The sequence below is a fragment of the Bos javanicus genome, chromosome 6 (assembly GCF_032452875.1).
Source record: "Bos javanicus breed banteng chromosome 6, ARS-OSU_banteng_1.0, whole genome shotgun sequence".
NCBI classification, from domain to species: Eukaryota; Metazoa; Chordata; class Mammalia; order Artiodactyla; family Bovidae; genus Bos; species Bos javanicus.
In genome coordinates, this window is record NC_083873.1 from 101,340,724 (window position 1) to 101,358,225 (window position 17,502).

At 38.0% G+C, this 17,502-nt stretch overlaps 1 protein-coding gene across 12 annotated transcripts in view; it reads right to left on the reverse strand.

Moving 5' to 3' along the window:
* Nucleotides 1-17,502, reverse strand: part of MAPK10 (mitogen-activated protein kinase 10) — a 619,928-nt gene that overhangs the window by 149,191 nt on the left and 453,235 nt on the right. For 10 of the 12 annotated variants that reach the window (XM_061420724.1, XM_061420726.1, XM_061420723.1 and 7 more), the window contains one exon: nucleotides 11,435-11,604. In XM_061420724.1, coding sequence (XP_061276708.1) covers nucleotides 11,435-11,604 — 170 coding nt within the window. Of the gene's footprint in view, nucleotides 1-11,434; nucleotides 11,605-14,745; nucleotides 14,861-17,502 lie in introns of all 12 variants that reach the window. The other 2 variants (XM_061420729.1, XM_061420730.1) reach the window with 1 other exon arrangement.

Sequence of the window (17,502 nt, forward strand, 5' to 3'; positions counted from 1 at the left end):
CTAGCAAAAAAGTACATGAAGCATAAACTAATTTTAGCTTTGCAATGAAAATACCTATTGATAACCTAGAAGACACATCCTCAAAGAAATAAGAATTAGTGTCACTTAAACTCTTAATCTTTGGAATTGAAGTAGAAACTGGAAAAAAAAATAGTTCATTTGTTTATTATTAATAGTTCTCCTGATAGGACATTAACGTTTATATCAATAACTGATTTACAGAGAAGACTCAGTCATGCATAAGTGAATAAATATCTATGGAATTTAAATAACTACTTATCCCTTCTGCCAACAAAAATGTTTCTCAGCTATAAACTCTCACTGTCCATTTTAACAACAGGGATATAAATTAATTGCCAAGTTTATTAAAGAAAGACAGGATTCAGAATAAATGTCCATAATACATTGCAAAATTAAACATAGTTTTAAGATTATATACAAGCTATGCCATCATTTATTGCACTGGCAATTATATAAGTATGGACATACGTACTTTATGGTTAACACACAGAAATATGGAACTTGTATAATGTTTTCCCTAAAAGCATGCTGCTACGAAACTCCTCTACCCATGGTTTCTTAAAGTCTACCTTTTCTCAGTGAAGGGAAAAAAGGTAATGTGTATAAGTCTTAATCACTAGTCAAGTAATAGAGCAAGTAAATATTTGGGGCTTATGCTAGGCAACAAGGCCAAGAAAAACAGTGAAATATAGAAGGAGAATACAGTGTCTAATTCTGTCCTATTACACCATCACAACCTCAACTGTCTTACCAATACAAAAGGCAATATCTGAAGCTCAATGCTCCTTATACCAAGAAGGTTGTGTTTAAAAAAAAAAAAAAAAACCACTACACACAGGAGACTATATTCAGTATCCTGTAATAAACTATAATGGAAATTTTTAATTAAAAAATAAAAAAGAAGTTTGCAATTAAGGGTCTAAGTTGTAAAAATAATGGAAAATAACAGGGACACAAAAGTGTGCTGATATTCCAGATGTGGATCAGAAGGCAATCATGTCCCCTAGTCAGAGGCTAAATGGAAATGTGTGAGTAACGCTGCATTGTTTAGTATAATGGCTCATTAGGAACTCTAAGAAGAAAAATGCACTACAGGATCAAAAGTGATGTTTCCAGAAGCAAAATAAAACCATCATCTGGGACCCACTGATCAGGCCTCTTTTGTGTTATTCAGGAAGCCTGATCACCCTCTGGATGGTCTCACTTCATACCATCAACCTAATTACCATAAAACATTTCTATCCAAATTCTGTGCTTCAAGATGGTTGGCAGACTCTGTGTCACCGTGTTGCAACTTTAAAAACTAATATTTAAAATTTGTGTAAATATTGTAAATATCCTTGGTTAACTGAAACTCGGAATGAAAAGGTTCAGAGGCTTTTCTTGACTCCATCATGGAGCATTACATAAGTCATTTTTTGCATCCCATATTCTCAACTACAATATGCAAACAATATGCACAGTCTAAGCAACTGTCGCAATCAGCCATCTTGGGTTATATGTGTTGACCTTCTGCAATTTTCCATTGATCGAAGAGTAACATTGTCTACCTTCCTTGAAATCTACTAAAATTCATGACAACATCAGATTTATAAAGCAATCTCATATATCTAATTTGTTTTATGCTATTTGAGTCCTCTGAGATACCAATGTCTCCATTTCACAGTTGAGTACAGATGAGTTCTGAAAGACTGAATGATAAATACTATCACTGATAAAGTACAATGGGAAATTCAATTATTCTGAAGTATAAGTGTATTGATAATTATAATGACTGAGCATGATAATATGAGGTATCTTAAAATATGTGTAGGGCTTCCTGGGTGGCTCAGCAGTAAACAGTCCACCTGCAATGCAGGAGATGCAGGAAATGAGGGTTTGATCCCTGGGTCGGGAAGATCCCCTGGAGGAGAAAATAGCAACCCACTCCAATATCCTTGCCTGGAAAATTCGATGGACAAAGAAGCCTAGTTGGCTACAGTCCCTGGGGTTGCAAAGAGTTGGAGTCAGACATGGCTGAGCACACACACACACAAACAACAACAAAAAATCTTTAATTGAATCAATAGTATTTAAATGTGCAAGTATTTTACAGAATTCAGATAATTTACTTAACTTCCATCCCAATCTCAATCAGCAATAAACATATATTGAATATCTTTCCATCATACAACCAAACATTGCCAAGGTTGCAACTCCTTTGTTTTGGTGTACACCTACAGATATTTCTTAACCTTTGCCAGTCATTTTGTAAATGTGTGCCATTATTTCAAGGGTGATTAAATCAGAGTCTAGATAAAAGAGCTCCAATTCATCATCAAGATGAGAAAAGCTGCTAAAAGCATCAGTGAGTCAATAACATCTTTTTTTTAATAAAAATGAACATTAAAAGGGGGAGACTTTCCATAACTCAGTTTTTAAAGCACATAGAAGCTACTATAATTTGAAGGAAATTCCAAGGATTTTGATGCTCTAATAATGTGATTTGATGATTATCAGTAATTATTTTGAGCATTTGAACAAATTCAGAAATTCTTGGGGGCTGGTTCGTGGTTGTCTTGGTTTTTGATGAGAGCTCTGGCCTACCCACAGTAATCCTACTTGTGAGGAGTTTCCCAGGTAGCCCCTGTGAATGCAGGAGGCACAGATTCAATCCCTGGGTTGGGAAGACTTCCTGGAGGAGGAAATGACAACCCACTCCAGTATTCTTGCATGGAGAATTCCATGGACAGAGGAGCCTGGTGGGCTACAGTCCATCCAGTCACAAAGAGTTAGACATGCTGAGCACTGAGGGTACAACTCATTATTATTATTATTATAAGTACTATGTGGAAATGATGCTTTTGAACTGTGGTGTTGGAGAAGACTCTTGAGAGTCCCTTAGACTGCAAGGAGATCCAACCAGTCCATTCTGGAGGAGATCAGCCCTGGGATTTCTTTGGAAGGAATGATGCTAAAGCTGAAACTCCAGTTCTTTGGCCACCTCACGCGAAGAGTTGACTCATTGGAAAAGACTCTGATGCTGGGAGGGATTGGGGGCAAGAGGAGAAGGGGACGACAGAGGATGAGATTGCTGGATAGCATCACTGACTCGATGGACGTGAGTCTGAGGGAACTCCGGGAGTTTGGTGATGGACAGGGAGGCCTGGCGTGCTGCGATTCATGGGGTCGCAAAGAGTCGGACACGACTGAGCAACTGATCTGATCTGATCTGATGTGGAAATGGGAAGGCAAAGATTCAAACTGTGTTCCACAATTTAAAAAAGCCATGAAGAAAACCAACAAATTATGTTCCACAATTAAAAAGACAAATCATGAAGAAAACTCCTTTTCTTTTTATCCCTTTTTAAAGCACAGGGGAGATCTTCAATCAACTTAGGTTGTATGCCTTATTATATCATCACCCTTAAGGAGATTCTACTTTGAGGCATATGATAACCATCTTCCCTAAAAATTAGATGGATACTAAGTCTCATCTATCTTTTCCATCACTTTTTTTTCTTTTTGAATTAATTTTTATTGGAGTATACTTACTTCACAATGCTGTGTTAATTTCTACAGTATAGCAAAATGCATCAGCCAACATATACACAGAACTTCTACTTTTTGGATTTCCTTCCCACTCAGATCTCCATGTTGCATTAAGTAGAGCTTCCTGTGCTATAGTATGGTCTCATCACTTTAAATCCTATTTGAGGGTAAACAAGGTTCCAACACATATGTATCTGTATACGGCTACCAAAATAATACAAGTACAGTTTCAGATGCTGAGCCAAGAATGGGCCCACAAGATAAAATGCTGTAACCGACTTAGTTTTCCGCATCACAGTGTTTCTTACAGAATGTTTTCTATCCCTGTCCTCCTTCCATGTAGATCACACCCATATTAAACAGATTTTTAAAAGCCACAAGTACAGGAACTCTAAACACTTTTTCAGTCTCCATTCAGTTCAGTCACTCAGTCGTGTCCGACTCTTTGCCATCCCGTGGACAGCAGCATGCCAGGCTTCCCTGTACTTCACCATCTCCTGGATCCGTAACCTGACCAGGATGATAGGACATTGCTAGGCAGGTTCACTGTACTCACCAGTATCCACTTATCAAAGGAAGGTAATGAAATAAGAATACATGAACACACGATGTTCTGCTGAACATGTTTGACAACTTAAATCTTAGATTGTTTATCTGCATCGGAGCTTACTGCTATAGACCACTGATTGAAGGACAATCACCAGAAATGATTTTTTACATTTTTGTAAATTATGTAAATTACATTAACATATATGTATGCAATATGTTATAAATTATGTATTTGTTATATATTCATTTCGTATATACACATATGGATATGTATCTAATTTAGAATTGATTAACCCACTGCATTATTACCAGGGCATCTTAGGACTACAATTACTTCTATTTCTATGTTCTCCTGTTCTAATTGGACTTTCAGGAAAGTTTAGTTAATACACAGTGTATAATAAATATTTAATTTTCTAAGTATACATTTTTATAATAAGCCACTGTAAGTCTATACTTTTTCAGCATTCAGCGTACATCTTTGACACAAATATCCTGTAAAAGATCATCTTACAAAATTGCATTGGGACTGCTTACAAGTTGATTACAGGTAGATAATAAAGAGGGGCTTCCCAGGTGGCACTAGCAGTAAAGAGCCCACCTGCCAATGCAGGAGGTGTGGGTTCAGTCCGAGTTGGGAAGATACCCTGGAGAAGGGAATGGCAACCTACTCCAGCAGTCTTGCCTGAAGAATTCCATGGACAGAGGAGCCTGGTGGGTTACAGTCCGTGGGGTCACAGAGAGTCAGATACAACTGAAGTGAGTTAGCACACATGCACAGATGATAAAGAAAACAACCTCAAGAAGGAAAGAAAATGTCATTTAAAATACTTCCTGTCACTTAAAACTGTGCAATCCATTCTTTTCGATTAAGGGGCAGATCAAACTTGGCAAGTCTTCTCTGCTGAACTTGACTGACCTGAATTTTGCCACCATTTCACTGTCACTTTAAATCATCTTTGCAGAAAGAACAGAAAATAGACATGTTTTCCGGGTTTGACAAGCAACAGCAGAACTGAAGTAAGAGAAGATAATGGACTCCCTGCTGTTGATTTCTTCCTACATTCAGTTTTTGTTCTGGAGCTGGTAGTAGACACAATGCTAATGAGATCCTCTTCTGATGATTGAAAAGATGTTCTGAAATGATTTGTTCATCTGGCTCCTGACTATTGCTGTTAAAAATACATTTTATACATCACTTTATGATTCCCCACCTAGGAAGCCACAGAGGACTTCTTTGTTCCCATGGAGAAGGAAAGTCATCAGTTTCTTTTTGTTTCAATGCGTAATATATTTTCCTCAGTGGTAGAAAGAAATTTTTAATTTATTCTAAAGATTTTATGTTAGATTTTATTTAATGATTCTAAATAATGACATATTTGGTCTATTATCTATGGTGAATGAAAAATAGCATGGTAATGGTGAATTCCTTTTGAAAATACTTTAGTATTGCCTATTTATTTTCCTGATAGTAGGTAAGCAATGAAGCCATTCAAAGAGAGGAAACAACATATAAAAAACCAATAAAAAGTTTAAGGTAACAGGAACAGGAGAAAGGAGAATCCATTTTAAACAAGTTAGGAGAATGGAGATTCTGTGACTTAAGTACTAATATATCAACAGTTCACTTGAAAAGCAAAATCCTTCTTATACATATACACAGAATTTTATAGTGATGTATGCCAAAATAAAAAAAAAAATTGATGATGAATTTCCCTTTTGGAGGAGGAGGAATTGGTTCCTCCATGTCTTATTCCTGTTCTAAATAAAATAAATCATCTGCTTCACATTGTCTGCCCTCCACCTCCTTCTGGGGACCCCAGACACCCCCAGTTTCCAATTTCTCCCAGTTACTCTACTCAGGATCATGCATGTGTGTGTGCTAAGTCTCTTCAGTCATTTCTGACTCTTTGCAACCCTACGTGGGACATTCAAAATATGCAAATCTGAGATTTCATGAACAGAGTAAAGGTGTGGATTTTGCAATCATGTTGGGAATAAATGTGTTTTTGGCGTAGAGAAGTGGATGAACTCACCATTGACAAAAGGTAACAGGAAAAAAAATTAAATATAAGAAAGGTAGATAGGACAAATCTACAAAAGTAGATCTTCCAGAAAAACAGCACATCACAAACCCAAATTATAATAAGTAAACAGAGATAGCTCAAAGTTAGGTTGAGAAAGAGGGACAAGGAAGAGACAACTGTATACACAGACAGAAGGGAATGTGCTGGAATTGTATCTGTGCATGCGGTAGAATGGCACTGGAAGAGGATGGAGAGGAATACATTATCCCATTTCTGCCCCTTCATGTTTGTCTTTGCTACTTTTATTTTCCTCTAATCTCAGGAAATTCCAAGGCTAATATTTTGGAATTCAGGTGTCCTTTTATCGACAAGTTTGCTGATAAAGCTATCATTAATTTTACTGATTTTACTGGAGTAAAAATTGTACTCAAGGACATTTTATTTACTGAAATTTGTTTCAATTACTATACTTAAGATCTTGTATGATTTCATTTCTGTACAAGAAGAAACAGAGGCCCAATGTATCCTATAAAAGGCTTCCCGGGTGGTTCAGGTGATAAAGGATCTGCCTGCAATGTAGGAGACCCAGGTTCAATCCCTGAGTAGGGAAGATCTTCTGGAGAAGGGTATGGGTACCCACTCCAGTAGTCTTGCCTGGAGAATTCCATGGACAGAGGAGCCTGGTAGACTATAGTCCATGGGGTTGCAAAGACTTGGACATGACTGAATGAGTAACACTAGCAACTAACTAATGCCCTATAAAAAATACTACAAAACTATTAGTTCTAGTAGATTTTCAAATGTTTCTGGGGCAATTTGTTAACTTCTTGAGCAAAATGGTGCTTTGGGTCTATTTTTTAATCTTTAAAAATCTATTAACTTCCTCTTAATACTACTCCTGATTTTTATGGTAGTTTTATTTGAAAGAAAATGAAATGATTCCAATGAAGATTGGAGCATCCAAACTATGGGTCTTGGGAAAATTTTCTCATGTTCTACAACTTTCCATTTTAAAAAGGTATCCATGAATCATTCTACTTTCTCCATCTGCTATTTCTCCTCCTTCACAGAAATTTTTGTTTCTGTTTTATTTTCTATTTTACTTTGAAAATTCTTCATGGATGCAGTGACCTCTTAAATGGGGTTCCTACTCTCCAAGTGGTATCCAAACCACAGAGTAGAATGCAGAAGAAAACATAAACATGTAATCTAGAAAATAAATTAAACCTTGGGCTGCTACGTTGCTTTAATCGTGTCTAACTCTCTGCAATCCTATGGACCATAACTCACCAGGATGCTCTGTCCGTGGGATTGTCCAGGCAAGAACACTGCAGTGGGTTGCCACGCCTGCCTCCAGAGGATCTTCCTGACCCAGGGATCGAACCCACATCCCCTGTGGTTCCTGCATTCCAAGCAGATTCTTTACTGCTGAACAACAGCGAAGCCCAAATTAAGCCTTACTAATAATTAATAAACTGTGGACAATTCTGAAAGAGATGGGCATACCAGACCACCTGACCTGCCTCTTGAGAAACCTATATGCAGGTCAGGAAGCAACAGTTAGAACTGGACATGGAACAACAGACTGGTTCCAAATAGGAAAAGGAGTACTTGTCACCCTGCTTATTTAACTTATATGCAGAGTACATCATGAGAAACGCTGGGCTGGAAGAAGCACAAGCTGGAATCAAGATTGTCAGGAGGAATATCAGTAACCTCAGATATGCAGATGACACCACCCTTATGGCAGAAAGTGAAGAAGAACTAAAGTGCCTCTTCATGAAAGTGAAAAAGGAGAGTGAAAAAGTTGGCTTAAAGCTCAACATTCAAAAAACTAAGATCATGGCATCCGGTCCCATCACTTCATGGCAAATAGATGGGGAAACAGTGGAACCAGGGGCTGACTTTATTTTGGGGGGCTCCAAAATCACTGCAGATGGTGACTGCAGCCATGAAATTAAAAGACACTTACTCCTTGGAAGGAAAGTTATGACCAACATAGACAGCATATTCAAAAGCAGAGACATTACTTTGTCAACAAAGGTCCATCTAGTCAAAGCTATGGTTTTTCCAGTACTCATGTATGGATGTGAGAGCTGAACTATAAAAAAAGCTGAGCACTGAAGAACTGATGCTTCTGAACTGTGGTGTTGGAGAAGACTCTTGAGAGTCCCTTGGACTGCGAGGAGATCCAACCAGTCCATCCTAAAGGAGATCAGTCCTGGGTGTTCACTGGAAGGACTGATGTTGAAGCTGAGGCTGCAATATTTTGGCCACCTGATGCAAAGAGCTGACTCATTTGAAAAGATCCCAATGTTGGGAAAGATTGAAGGCAGGAGGAAAAGGGGACGACAGAGGATGAGATGGTTAGATGGCATCACTGACTCAACGGACATGAGTTTGGGTAAACTCTGAAATTGGTGATGGACAGGGAGGCCTGGAGTGCTGCGGTTCATGGGGTCGCAAAGAGTCAGACACGACTAAGCGACTGAACTGAATAATTAATATTGGTCTCTCCCAAGCACATTTTATCTTCCTTACTTTGGTCATATATAATCTAGGGTAAAAGATGCAACTTGGAAGGAAAAAAGGAATTTCACAGTTTGGGGACAGTTGACAAAGGCACTCTGAACTCCTTTGAAAATAATATAGTTTGGTGTGTCTGCTTTTTAAGAGATTTATAGCAATCATCTTAATAGTAGAATATTATAATGTATGTATTAGTGTTAATGCCACAACAAATCACCACAAACTTAGCTGCTCAAACATAAATTTATTATCTTACAGTTCTTCAGGTCAGAGGTCCTACATTGAGTCCCTCAGGGATAAAGTCAAGATGTCAGCAGGCTGAGTTCCTTTCCGGAGGTACTGTAGAACAACCTGTTTCCTTGCTCATTTGTGTATTGCTGGCAAATTTCAGGTCCTCATGGTTGTATGACTGTGATCTCCATTGTCTTGCTAATTGGCAACTGAGGGCTATTCCCAGCTTCTAGAAGCTGCCCTACTCTTTGTCTCCTGACATGTTGCCTCTGTCTTCAAAACCAGCAACAAGGCAAGCCCCTCTCATGTTTTGAATCCCTATTCCCTTCTCTCTCCTTGCATCTCTCTTATCCATTCTTCTGTCTTCCATTTCCATTTTTAAGAATTCATGTGATTACATTGGTCCCACCTTGATATTCTAGGATAATCAATCCCCCCATTTTAATACCCCCTTCATCTTAAAGTTATATGGCAAAAGTTCCTTTTGCCAAATAAGATAACATACCAAGAATTCTGGGGATTATTTGAAGGACCATTATTCTGTCTACCACACTTTGAAATTGTTTTGTGTAACACAGAAGTTCACCTGCAACTTTGTGTGTGTGTGTGTGTGTGTGTGTGTGTCTGTGTGTGTGCTCAGTCACTCAGTTGTGTCCAGCTCTTTGTAACCTCATGGACAATAGCCTGCCAGGCTCCTCTGCCCATGGGACTTTCCAGGCAAGAATACTGAGCTGTTTGCTTTCCCAGGGAGTCTTCCTGATTCAGGGATGGAACCCACATCTCTTATATCTCCTGCATTGGCGGGTAATTCTTTACGACTGTGCCACCTGTGACATTTTGTGTCACAAAGATATTGACCTGCAACCTTGCACCATAATAAATAAACATTAAAAATAAAAATTTACCTAGCTTTTAAAATATCTACACAATGAAGTTTTGGCCCATTATTTTAAAATGTTAAAATATTCCATCTTCAAATTGCAAAAACAGCTTCTGATTGACATTGGCAAAGACTGAAATTCCCTGGGTGAATTTCAATAAAAACCTTGGTATATTTGATAAACGGAGAAGGCAATGGCACCCTACTCCAGTACTCTTGCCTGGAAAACCCCACATGCTGTGGAGCAGCTAAGCCTGTGTGCCACAACTATTGAGCCTATGCTCTAGAGCACGTGCTCCACAACAAGACGAGCCACACAGTGAGAAGCCCGCACACCACTACTACAGAGCAGCCCCTACTCGCTGCAATGAGGGGGGAGCCTCTGTAGCAACAAAGACCCAGCACAGCCAAAAATAAATAACAAAATAAGTAAAATTATTTTTAAAAAAACGTTTAAAATAATGTTTATTTCATCTTCATCTCATTCATCTCTTAAAAGGGATATTTGTATTTTTAAACAGATATCTCTACTATAGCTTTAATTTATACAACAAATAAATATATTGTTATAAGTAAATATCCCTTATAAATAAATATCAATATACATGTATATTTATAATGCATGTCCTAAATTTTTACTTATAGTTGTGAGCCACAAAATTGAAAATTACACTAAGAAGTTCACACTAAATATATTTGGTTGCTAAATTACAAGTTAAAACTACAAAATAAATGCTTACCAATCTGGTATCATCACTTTTGCAAGAGTTTTATAACCAGTAAGTTAGATCCTGATTTGTCAGCATTTCAATTTGCCACTCAAAATGTCACAAAAAGAATGGTTACCAAGGAGCCCAAATCTTTCCATTTTGGAAATACTCAACAAACATTTTTTTAATACCTCTTTTCTAATAGGCAACTGAATTGGGAGAGGGAGAGGGTGGGAAGATTTGGGAGAATGGCATTGAAACATGTAAAATATCATGTATGAAACGAGATGCCAGTCCAGGTTCAATGCACGATACTGGATGCTTGGGGCTAGTGCACTGGGACAACCCAGAGGGATGGTATGGCGAGGGAGGAGGGAGGAGGGTTCAGGATGGGGAGCACATGTATACCTGTGATGGATTCATTTTGATATTTGGCAAAACTAATACAATTATGTAAAGTTTAAAAATAAAATAAAATAAAAATTTAAAAAAAATGAATTTTAAACATTAAGCTTTAAAAGTCACTGAAACATTTGAGATCTCATTTATACTTCTTCAGAGTATAGAATTCTACTTCTACAGAGTAGAGAATTTTATTTTCTGGTTATCTGAACACATATTTCCTCATTTCTTGCTGTGAAAATATCCAAATAAGATTTTTGAAATGCTTTAGCAAAACCTCTGGTTTTCTTGGTTCCTCTATGGCTGTTGTGTAATGGATTTTTTTTTTTTTTTTTTTTTTTGACTAGGAAAAAGCTAGTCACAAGCAAAGATGTACATATTGTTAACCAATGGGTCGATAAATTTCTAATAATGTTCATAAATTTATTTTTCCTTGGTAGAATGGATATTTCCCATCTCAAGTCATACTGTTTATTTGTATATGTGTGTTTGTGGCTAGTCAACATATACAGCTGTTTCCCTCTAAAAATAGAAGTTAAATCCATCCTACTTACCAGACTATTCCCTGAGCCCCAGAGCCAATAGGCTTTAGATTCTGGTAGCGTTTGAGAACCGTGAACGTTGAGTCTCCCACTTCCACACTATAGAACTGGTTGTCAACTTTGCTTTTGCTCATGTTGTAATGTTTGGCGATATATGACACATCCACTTGTTTATCGAATCCCTGTGGAAAAGAACAAGAAAAACATGAGACAAGTGGACAGCCAGAATGGCAATGAGCCGCAGAGAAGCCTGTTCTTTCGATGATTACTAATACTGTGTCATCTGTAACAAAATTCTATAAACCTGCATTTCACACAGGAAAAAATATCGATTAGCCCACACATGATAATCTGGAGTAAAAGAGCTTAGAAATGTGCAAAGAAAAATTTGTTTTCGATGTTAAAACTATTTATGATAAAATATTCTTAGATCTGCCTCATCTTTTCTGAAATGTTTCACTGAAACCATATATTTATGCAGCAAACACCTACCAAACATATACTGGCCCCAGAGACCATGTGAGATATTAATACGTCAAGGATGATCCCTGATCATCTGTTGTAACAGCCATATGAAGAAGAATAAAAGAATGCATTCAGGTCTTCCCTAGTGGTCCAGTGGCTAAGACTCTGTGCTCTCAGTGCAGGGGGCCCAGGTTCAATCCCTGGTCCGGGAACTGCTCTCAGATGCCGCAACGAAGAGTTGGCATGCCACAAGTAAAGATCTCACCTGTCACAACTCAGACCTGGCACAGCCAAATAAATAAACTAAATTTTTAGAAAAAGAGCAATGAGGGCTAATTTGCCTTAAAAAAAAGGTTGTATCTACATCCTTTTCTCAGAAACAAATGAGATACAAAATAATGCATACTTTTAATTTGGAAAGTTTGAATTAAATAGTGTTGACTTCTTTTGCTCTCAGTAATACCAAAAGTGCTACTATCCTGCATTGAAAGATTTTAGTCACTAACACTGTTCTAAAATACCACATGACAGCTTTTTTATTTCAAGCTTAGATTTTAAGTATCTCAATTGCTATATCTTTCATTTATCACTAAGAGAAATTCTATTCATTATATTTAGCAATTGAAGAAATTGCTATTTTGAATCATGATTTATGAATATATATAATGTAAATATCCATTATCCATGATCATTGTTTATGCATAAATGATCTTTCTATTGCTTTCTATGACATTAAGTAGTTTGGATTCTGTAGTGGGAAGGGACGTTACAGAATATTATCCAGCCTCTTCCTTGCGGCACACATTGGTGGATGCCTACCCAAAAAGTCATTCATTTCCTTCTTGCTTACGTTGTTCAAGTTTTGAGCACACACATGCTCCATGGGTTCCTTCCAAGTTCCAGCACTTGACAACTGAACAGTCTAAACCAGTGGTTCTCTTTAGAGGTGGTGCCAACCCTTAGCAGGCATTTGGGAGACCTGTGGGCATGTTTTGGTGTCCACAATAACAGGAGATGTGGTTTATCAGCCAGTGCTAGTGGTCTACGAGTGGGACATTCCCCACTCATAGTGAATGGGACATTCCCGCACAGTGAATAATTTTCTATGTACCTTACAATTTTTGAGCATGCCAAAGTTTTAACTAGTAAAAAATAAAACAAAACTGGCTTTAATGTTCTGAGCCCAGAATCTAAACTAAAGGTCTTTGGTTTTAACATATACTGACCTCAGAAAATCTAATTCTCACATAATATGAAAGAAAAATTAAACCTTCTCAGGCTCTGAAATTCTAGCTGATAAAAAACCATTTCCTAGACATTTAAAAAATATTTTTAAATTGGAGAATAATTGCTTTACAATATTGTGTTGACTTCTGCCATACATCAACATGAATCAGCCATAAGTATACATATGTCCCCTCCCACCCCATCCCACTCCTCTAAATTGTCACAGAGCACTGGCTGGAGCTCCCTATTCCTGTACAAAACTTCCCACTAGTTATCTATTTTCCATATGGTAGAGTATATATGTCAATGCTACTCTCTCAATTTGTCCCGCCCTCTCCTTCCCCCGCTGGGTCTAAAATCTGTTCTCTATGTCTTTGTCCCTATTCCTGCCTTTTAAATAGTTTCATCAGTATCATTTTTCTAGACTCCATATATATGACTTAATACACCAAATTTGTTTTTCTCTTTCTGACTTTCTTCACTCTGTTTAACAGGCTCTAGGTCCATCCATCTCACTAGAACTGACTCAAATGCATTCCTTTTTGTGGCTGAGTAATATTCCACTGCATAGATCCTTAGACATTTTGGCATTTCATTTCTAATTAAAAAATTGAAATGGAGTACAAACTAATATGCCCTAGTATGCTCTTGGAAGACGGGCAAGCAGCATCAATGATGCAAATGAGGAGAATACAATGGGGACTGTGCGGACATGGTGGCAAAATCTACGAATCTAGTGCAAGAATCTTAAGACCTCAGACAGACTTGAGACCAAAATACTCGTGACAGAAGCAATCTATGATTGGGATGCATATGCTAGAAACAATCCAGTACCAATGCACTCAGACCTCAAAGAACAGAGTGGACTATATTAGGAATCTAGGTTGTTTGGACAGAGACTGAAAATCCAAGTCATTTACAAATACAGTGATGAGAGGTTTGAAATTCAGGAGGCAGTCTGTGAAGCACAGAACAGAAAATTAAACAAGACTATTAAGAATCAGAGCATTGTAAGCCCATTCACGGGAGACTAAACAGTTTATAATTTAGACAATGGGTGTGGACAATAACAGAAACAAGGACATTATAACAATCCTTTATTTCAACCACAGTATCAGGAACTGTTCTCCACATCTATAATCCATTTCTACTCTAGATTTTTTTTTTTTTTTTACATATTGGTAAAGTAACCCTAATAAAGTCATTTTTCCTCTCAACTAGGAAAGGTTAAATAAATCGTAGTTAAACTAACAAATGAATTTCATCTGTCAAGGTTGTACATGCGTGCTATGTCACTTGAGTCATGTCCGACTCTTTTTGACTCTATGCACCATAGCCCGCCAGGCTTCTCTGTCCATGGGATTCTCCAGGCAAGAATACTGAAGAGGATTTCCATGCCCTCCTCCAGGGGATCTTCCCGACCTAGGGATCAAACCTGCCTCTCTTATGTCTCCTGCACTGGAACATGGATTCTTTATCACTGAGCCACAGGGGAAGCGCCCCCCGTCAAGATTAATTTGGGAAGAAATGCCTGACTTGCCATTTGGCATGTTCTGACTCTTCTTTACATTTTTTACTATTCTATTTCTGACCACCCACAAAGTTCTTAGCATACATGAGTCTCATCAAACCTATTTCCTTCTTCCCCCATGTATTCTCTTCACCTCTGGAATGTCACTTATTCCAACTGCACTCCATGTGTGTAGTGATCCTCTGTAATGATCCTTTTGTTCCAGACCTCTGACACTGGAGACAGAACAAAAAGATAAGTCCCATCTAGATGAAGACAGTCAAAGAAGCAGGGAGTTAAAATATGGATGGTGTAGCTTAGAGCAGAATAAAGAAAAGATGCTGGGAGCAAACAGAGTAGCGACTAATTGCCTGCCTACATTCATTACCGTTAATTCATTCAACTACTAGGTACAAAACCACCACAGATGCCAAGCCATGGTTTAAAACTGGTTATGTTGAAAAGAAGACTTGATTTGTGTTTCCTCTGGCGAACCTTATTCCCAGTCCTCCCTGCCTCTAGCTGATTCTCAGATGTGAATCTGCGTCTGGACCACCTGGGAAGCTTAATCAAATACAAATGACATAACCCCTCAGAGATGTGAATTCAGGCCATCAGGATACGTCCTGAGTGTCGGGAGATTAGCTGGCAGTCCAGGTGGCTCTGATTTGAGGATCTGACTTTGAGAAAGGCAGCATTAGAACATCATTCTCACAGTGTGCTCCTTGGAGCATCCATATTGGCATCACCTGCACACATGTTTAGACCTACGACTGCCTCACTCCCACCCCAATCCTATTGAATCAGGAACTTTGAGGTCCAACATCTTACTTTAATAAGCCTTCTAAGTGTTCTGATGGATATTCAGAATCACACCCTGGAGTGAAGGACTGCCTGAAGCCTGTGAAACAGATCATACAGCTCTGCCTGAGATATTGTGAAAATAAAGTGAAACACTTATTACACAGCAGAAATAATATTTCTGCATCAACATCAGGGAACACACTCTGTGTCTTTACATATTGCCAAATTCCATTGTCCATGGCAAACACAAACTGGCAACCAGAATGCCTAGTTAGGACAAGGATTTATCCTGTATCTCAGATTCAAGTATTTGAAAGAGACCCACTGCTCCAGACTCAAGGACTAACAAAATCTTGGTACTCACACAGGTCACCAGCTGGCCAAGTACTATGTAATGGAGTATAGCATTTCATCCCAGCAATGGACCCACCTGAGAAGTACCCTGTAATTTTTCCCAGTGAGTACCTGGAGCAGGACTTTTCACATAAAGGGGAAGCTATAAATGGATTTGGTGGTAGTTTGGTAAAATGTTTAAAACAATCACAGAGCTTGGACTAAGAGCAAAATTTTAGCTACAAAAGTATTCCTTGTCAAAAAGAAAAAAATAAAAGTAACTCAAACGAAATACCTAATGCCCTGACACATTTTTTAAAATAAAAATTACTCTGTGATCTTTTTTATCCATTTCAGAGAATATAATTTCTTACAATAATATTGAAAATCATCATTGTTAAGTTTGTGAATTCACACACACACACACACACTTTCCTTCCTTAATTTCCATGCAGTCTCTCTTGTCATGATTATAAAGGTCGAACACAAACTCTTCTCTTAAAATGTGCCTATGAAAATATGCTATTAAGCACACTATATAAAATATGATCAGTGATGAAGAGCTTTTTCACCAGTTGTATATTTTAATATATTCTTGGTTCATACCCCAGAACTAATGATTTGAACCCAAGAAGGGAAGAACCAAAAATTCATATTAGAAAGGCATGAGTGAATGTTCAGTCATATTTGACTCTTTGTGACCCCATGGACTGTAGCCCACCGGGCTCCTTGGTCCATGGGATTTCTCAGGCAAGAATACTGGAGTGTATTGCCATTTCCTACTCCAGGGGATCTTCCTGAGCCAGGGATAGAACCCACATCCCCTGAGTCTCCTGCATTGGCAGGCAGATTCTTTAGCACTGCACCACCCAGAAAGCCCATTGGAAAAGTATGACTTTAGTTTAAGGCCAATAGATTAAGGCAGAGATGCTGATGTTTTAATATAGATCAGAACTTCCTGAGGAGCTTATAAAACAGATTGCTGAGCTCCACCAAAAAGTTTCTGATTCAATGGAACTAAGACAAGACCAAGAGTTTGTTTTTCTAACAAGCTTCACAAACTTCAAGAACCACTATTTTGAAGAACAGTAGATGTAAGAGATCTCACCACTCAACAAGGGCTAGTTGGAGAGGCCAAAACTCAGAGAAATGCAGGTTAAACCAAGTAAACAAAGGATGCGGAAGTTAAAAATAAGGCCAAGATGACTTTCCTTGGTACCAGCACCTCTATAACAGGCCCGGATGTCACATTCCCTAGGATATGTTCTCCTGCCTCACAGGTGCAATATAGCGCCCAGTCAACTTTACCTCACTTATCTCATGGAAATAAACATTCCATGACCTATTTATATTAAATTTATATAAAACATGGAAGGAATGTATAAAATTCACAAGTATTCATACATGCTCATCAAAATGAAAAGTCTCTTTCCAGAGAAGAAGCTAAGATGTTGATGAAATTAATTATACATAAGAAATATTACATTAAAAATGATAAATATCACAGTGGTAACATTTGGAGGTCAATACAGCTCAAAATAACTACAGGTTTAGAATAGTCTATTCTATTATTGGGTTAGGGTGAATGGATGTGAGAGTTGGACTGTCAATAAAGCTGAGTGCCAAAGAATTGATGCTTTTGAATTGTGGTGTTGGAGAAGACTCTTGAGAGTCCCTTGGACTGCAAGGAGATCCAACCAGTCCATTCTGAAGGAGATCAGCCCTGGGATTTCTTTGGAAG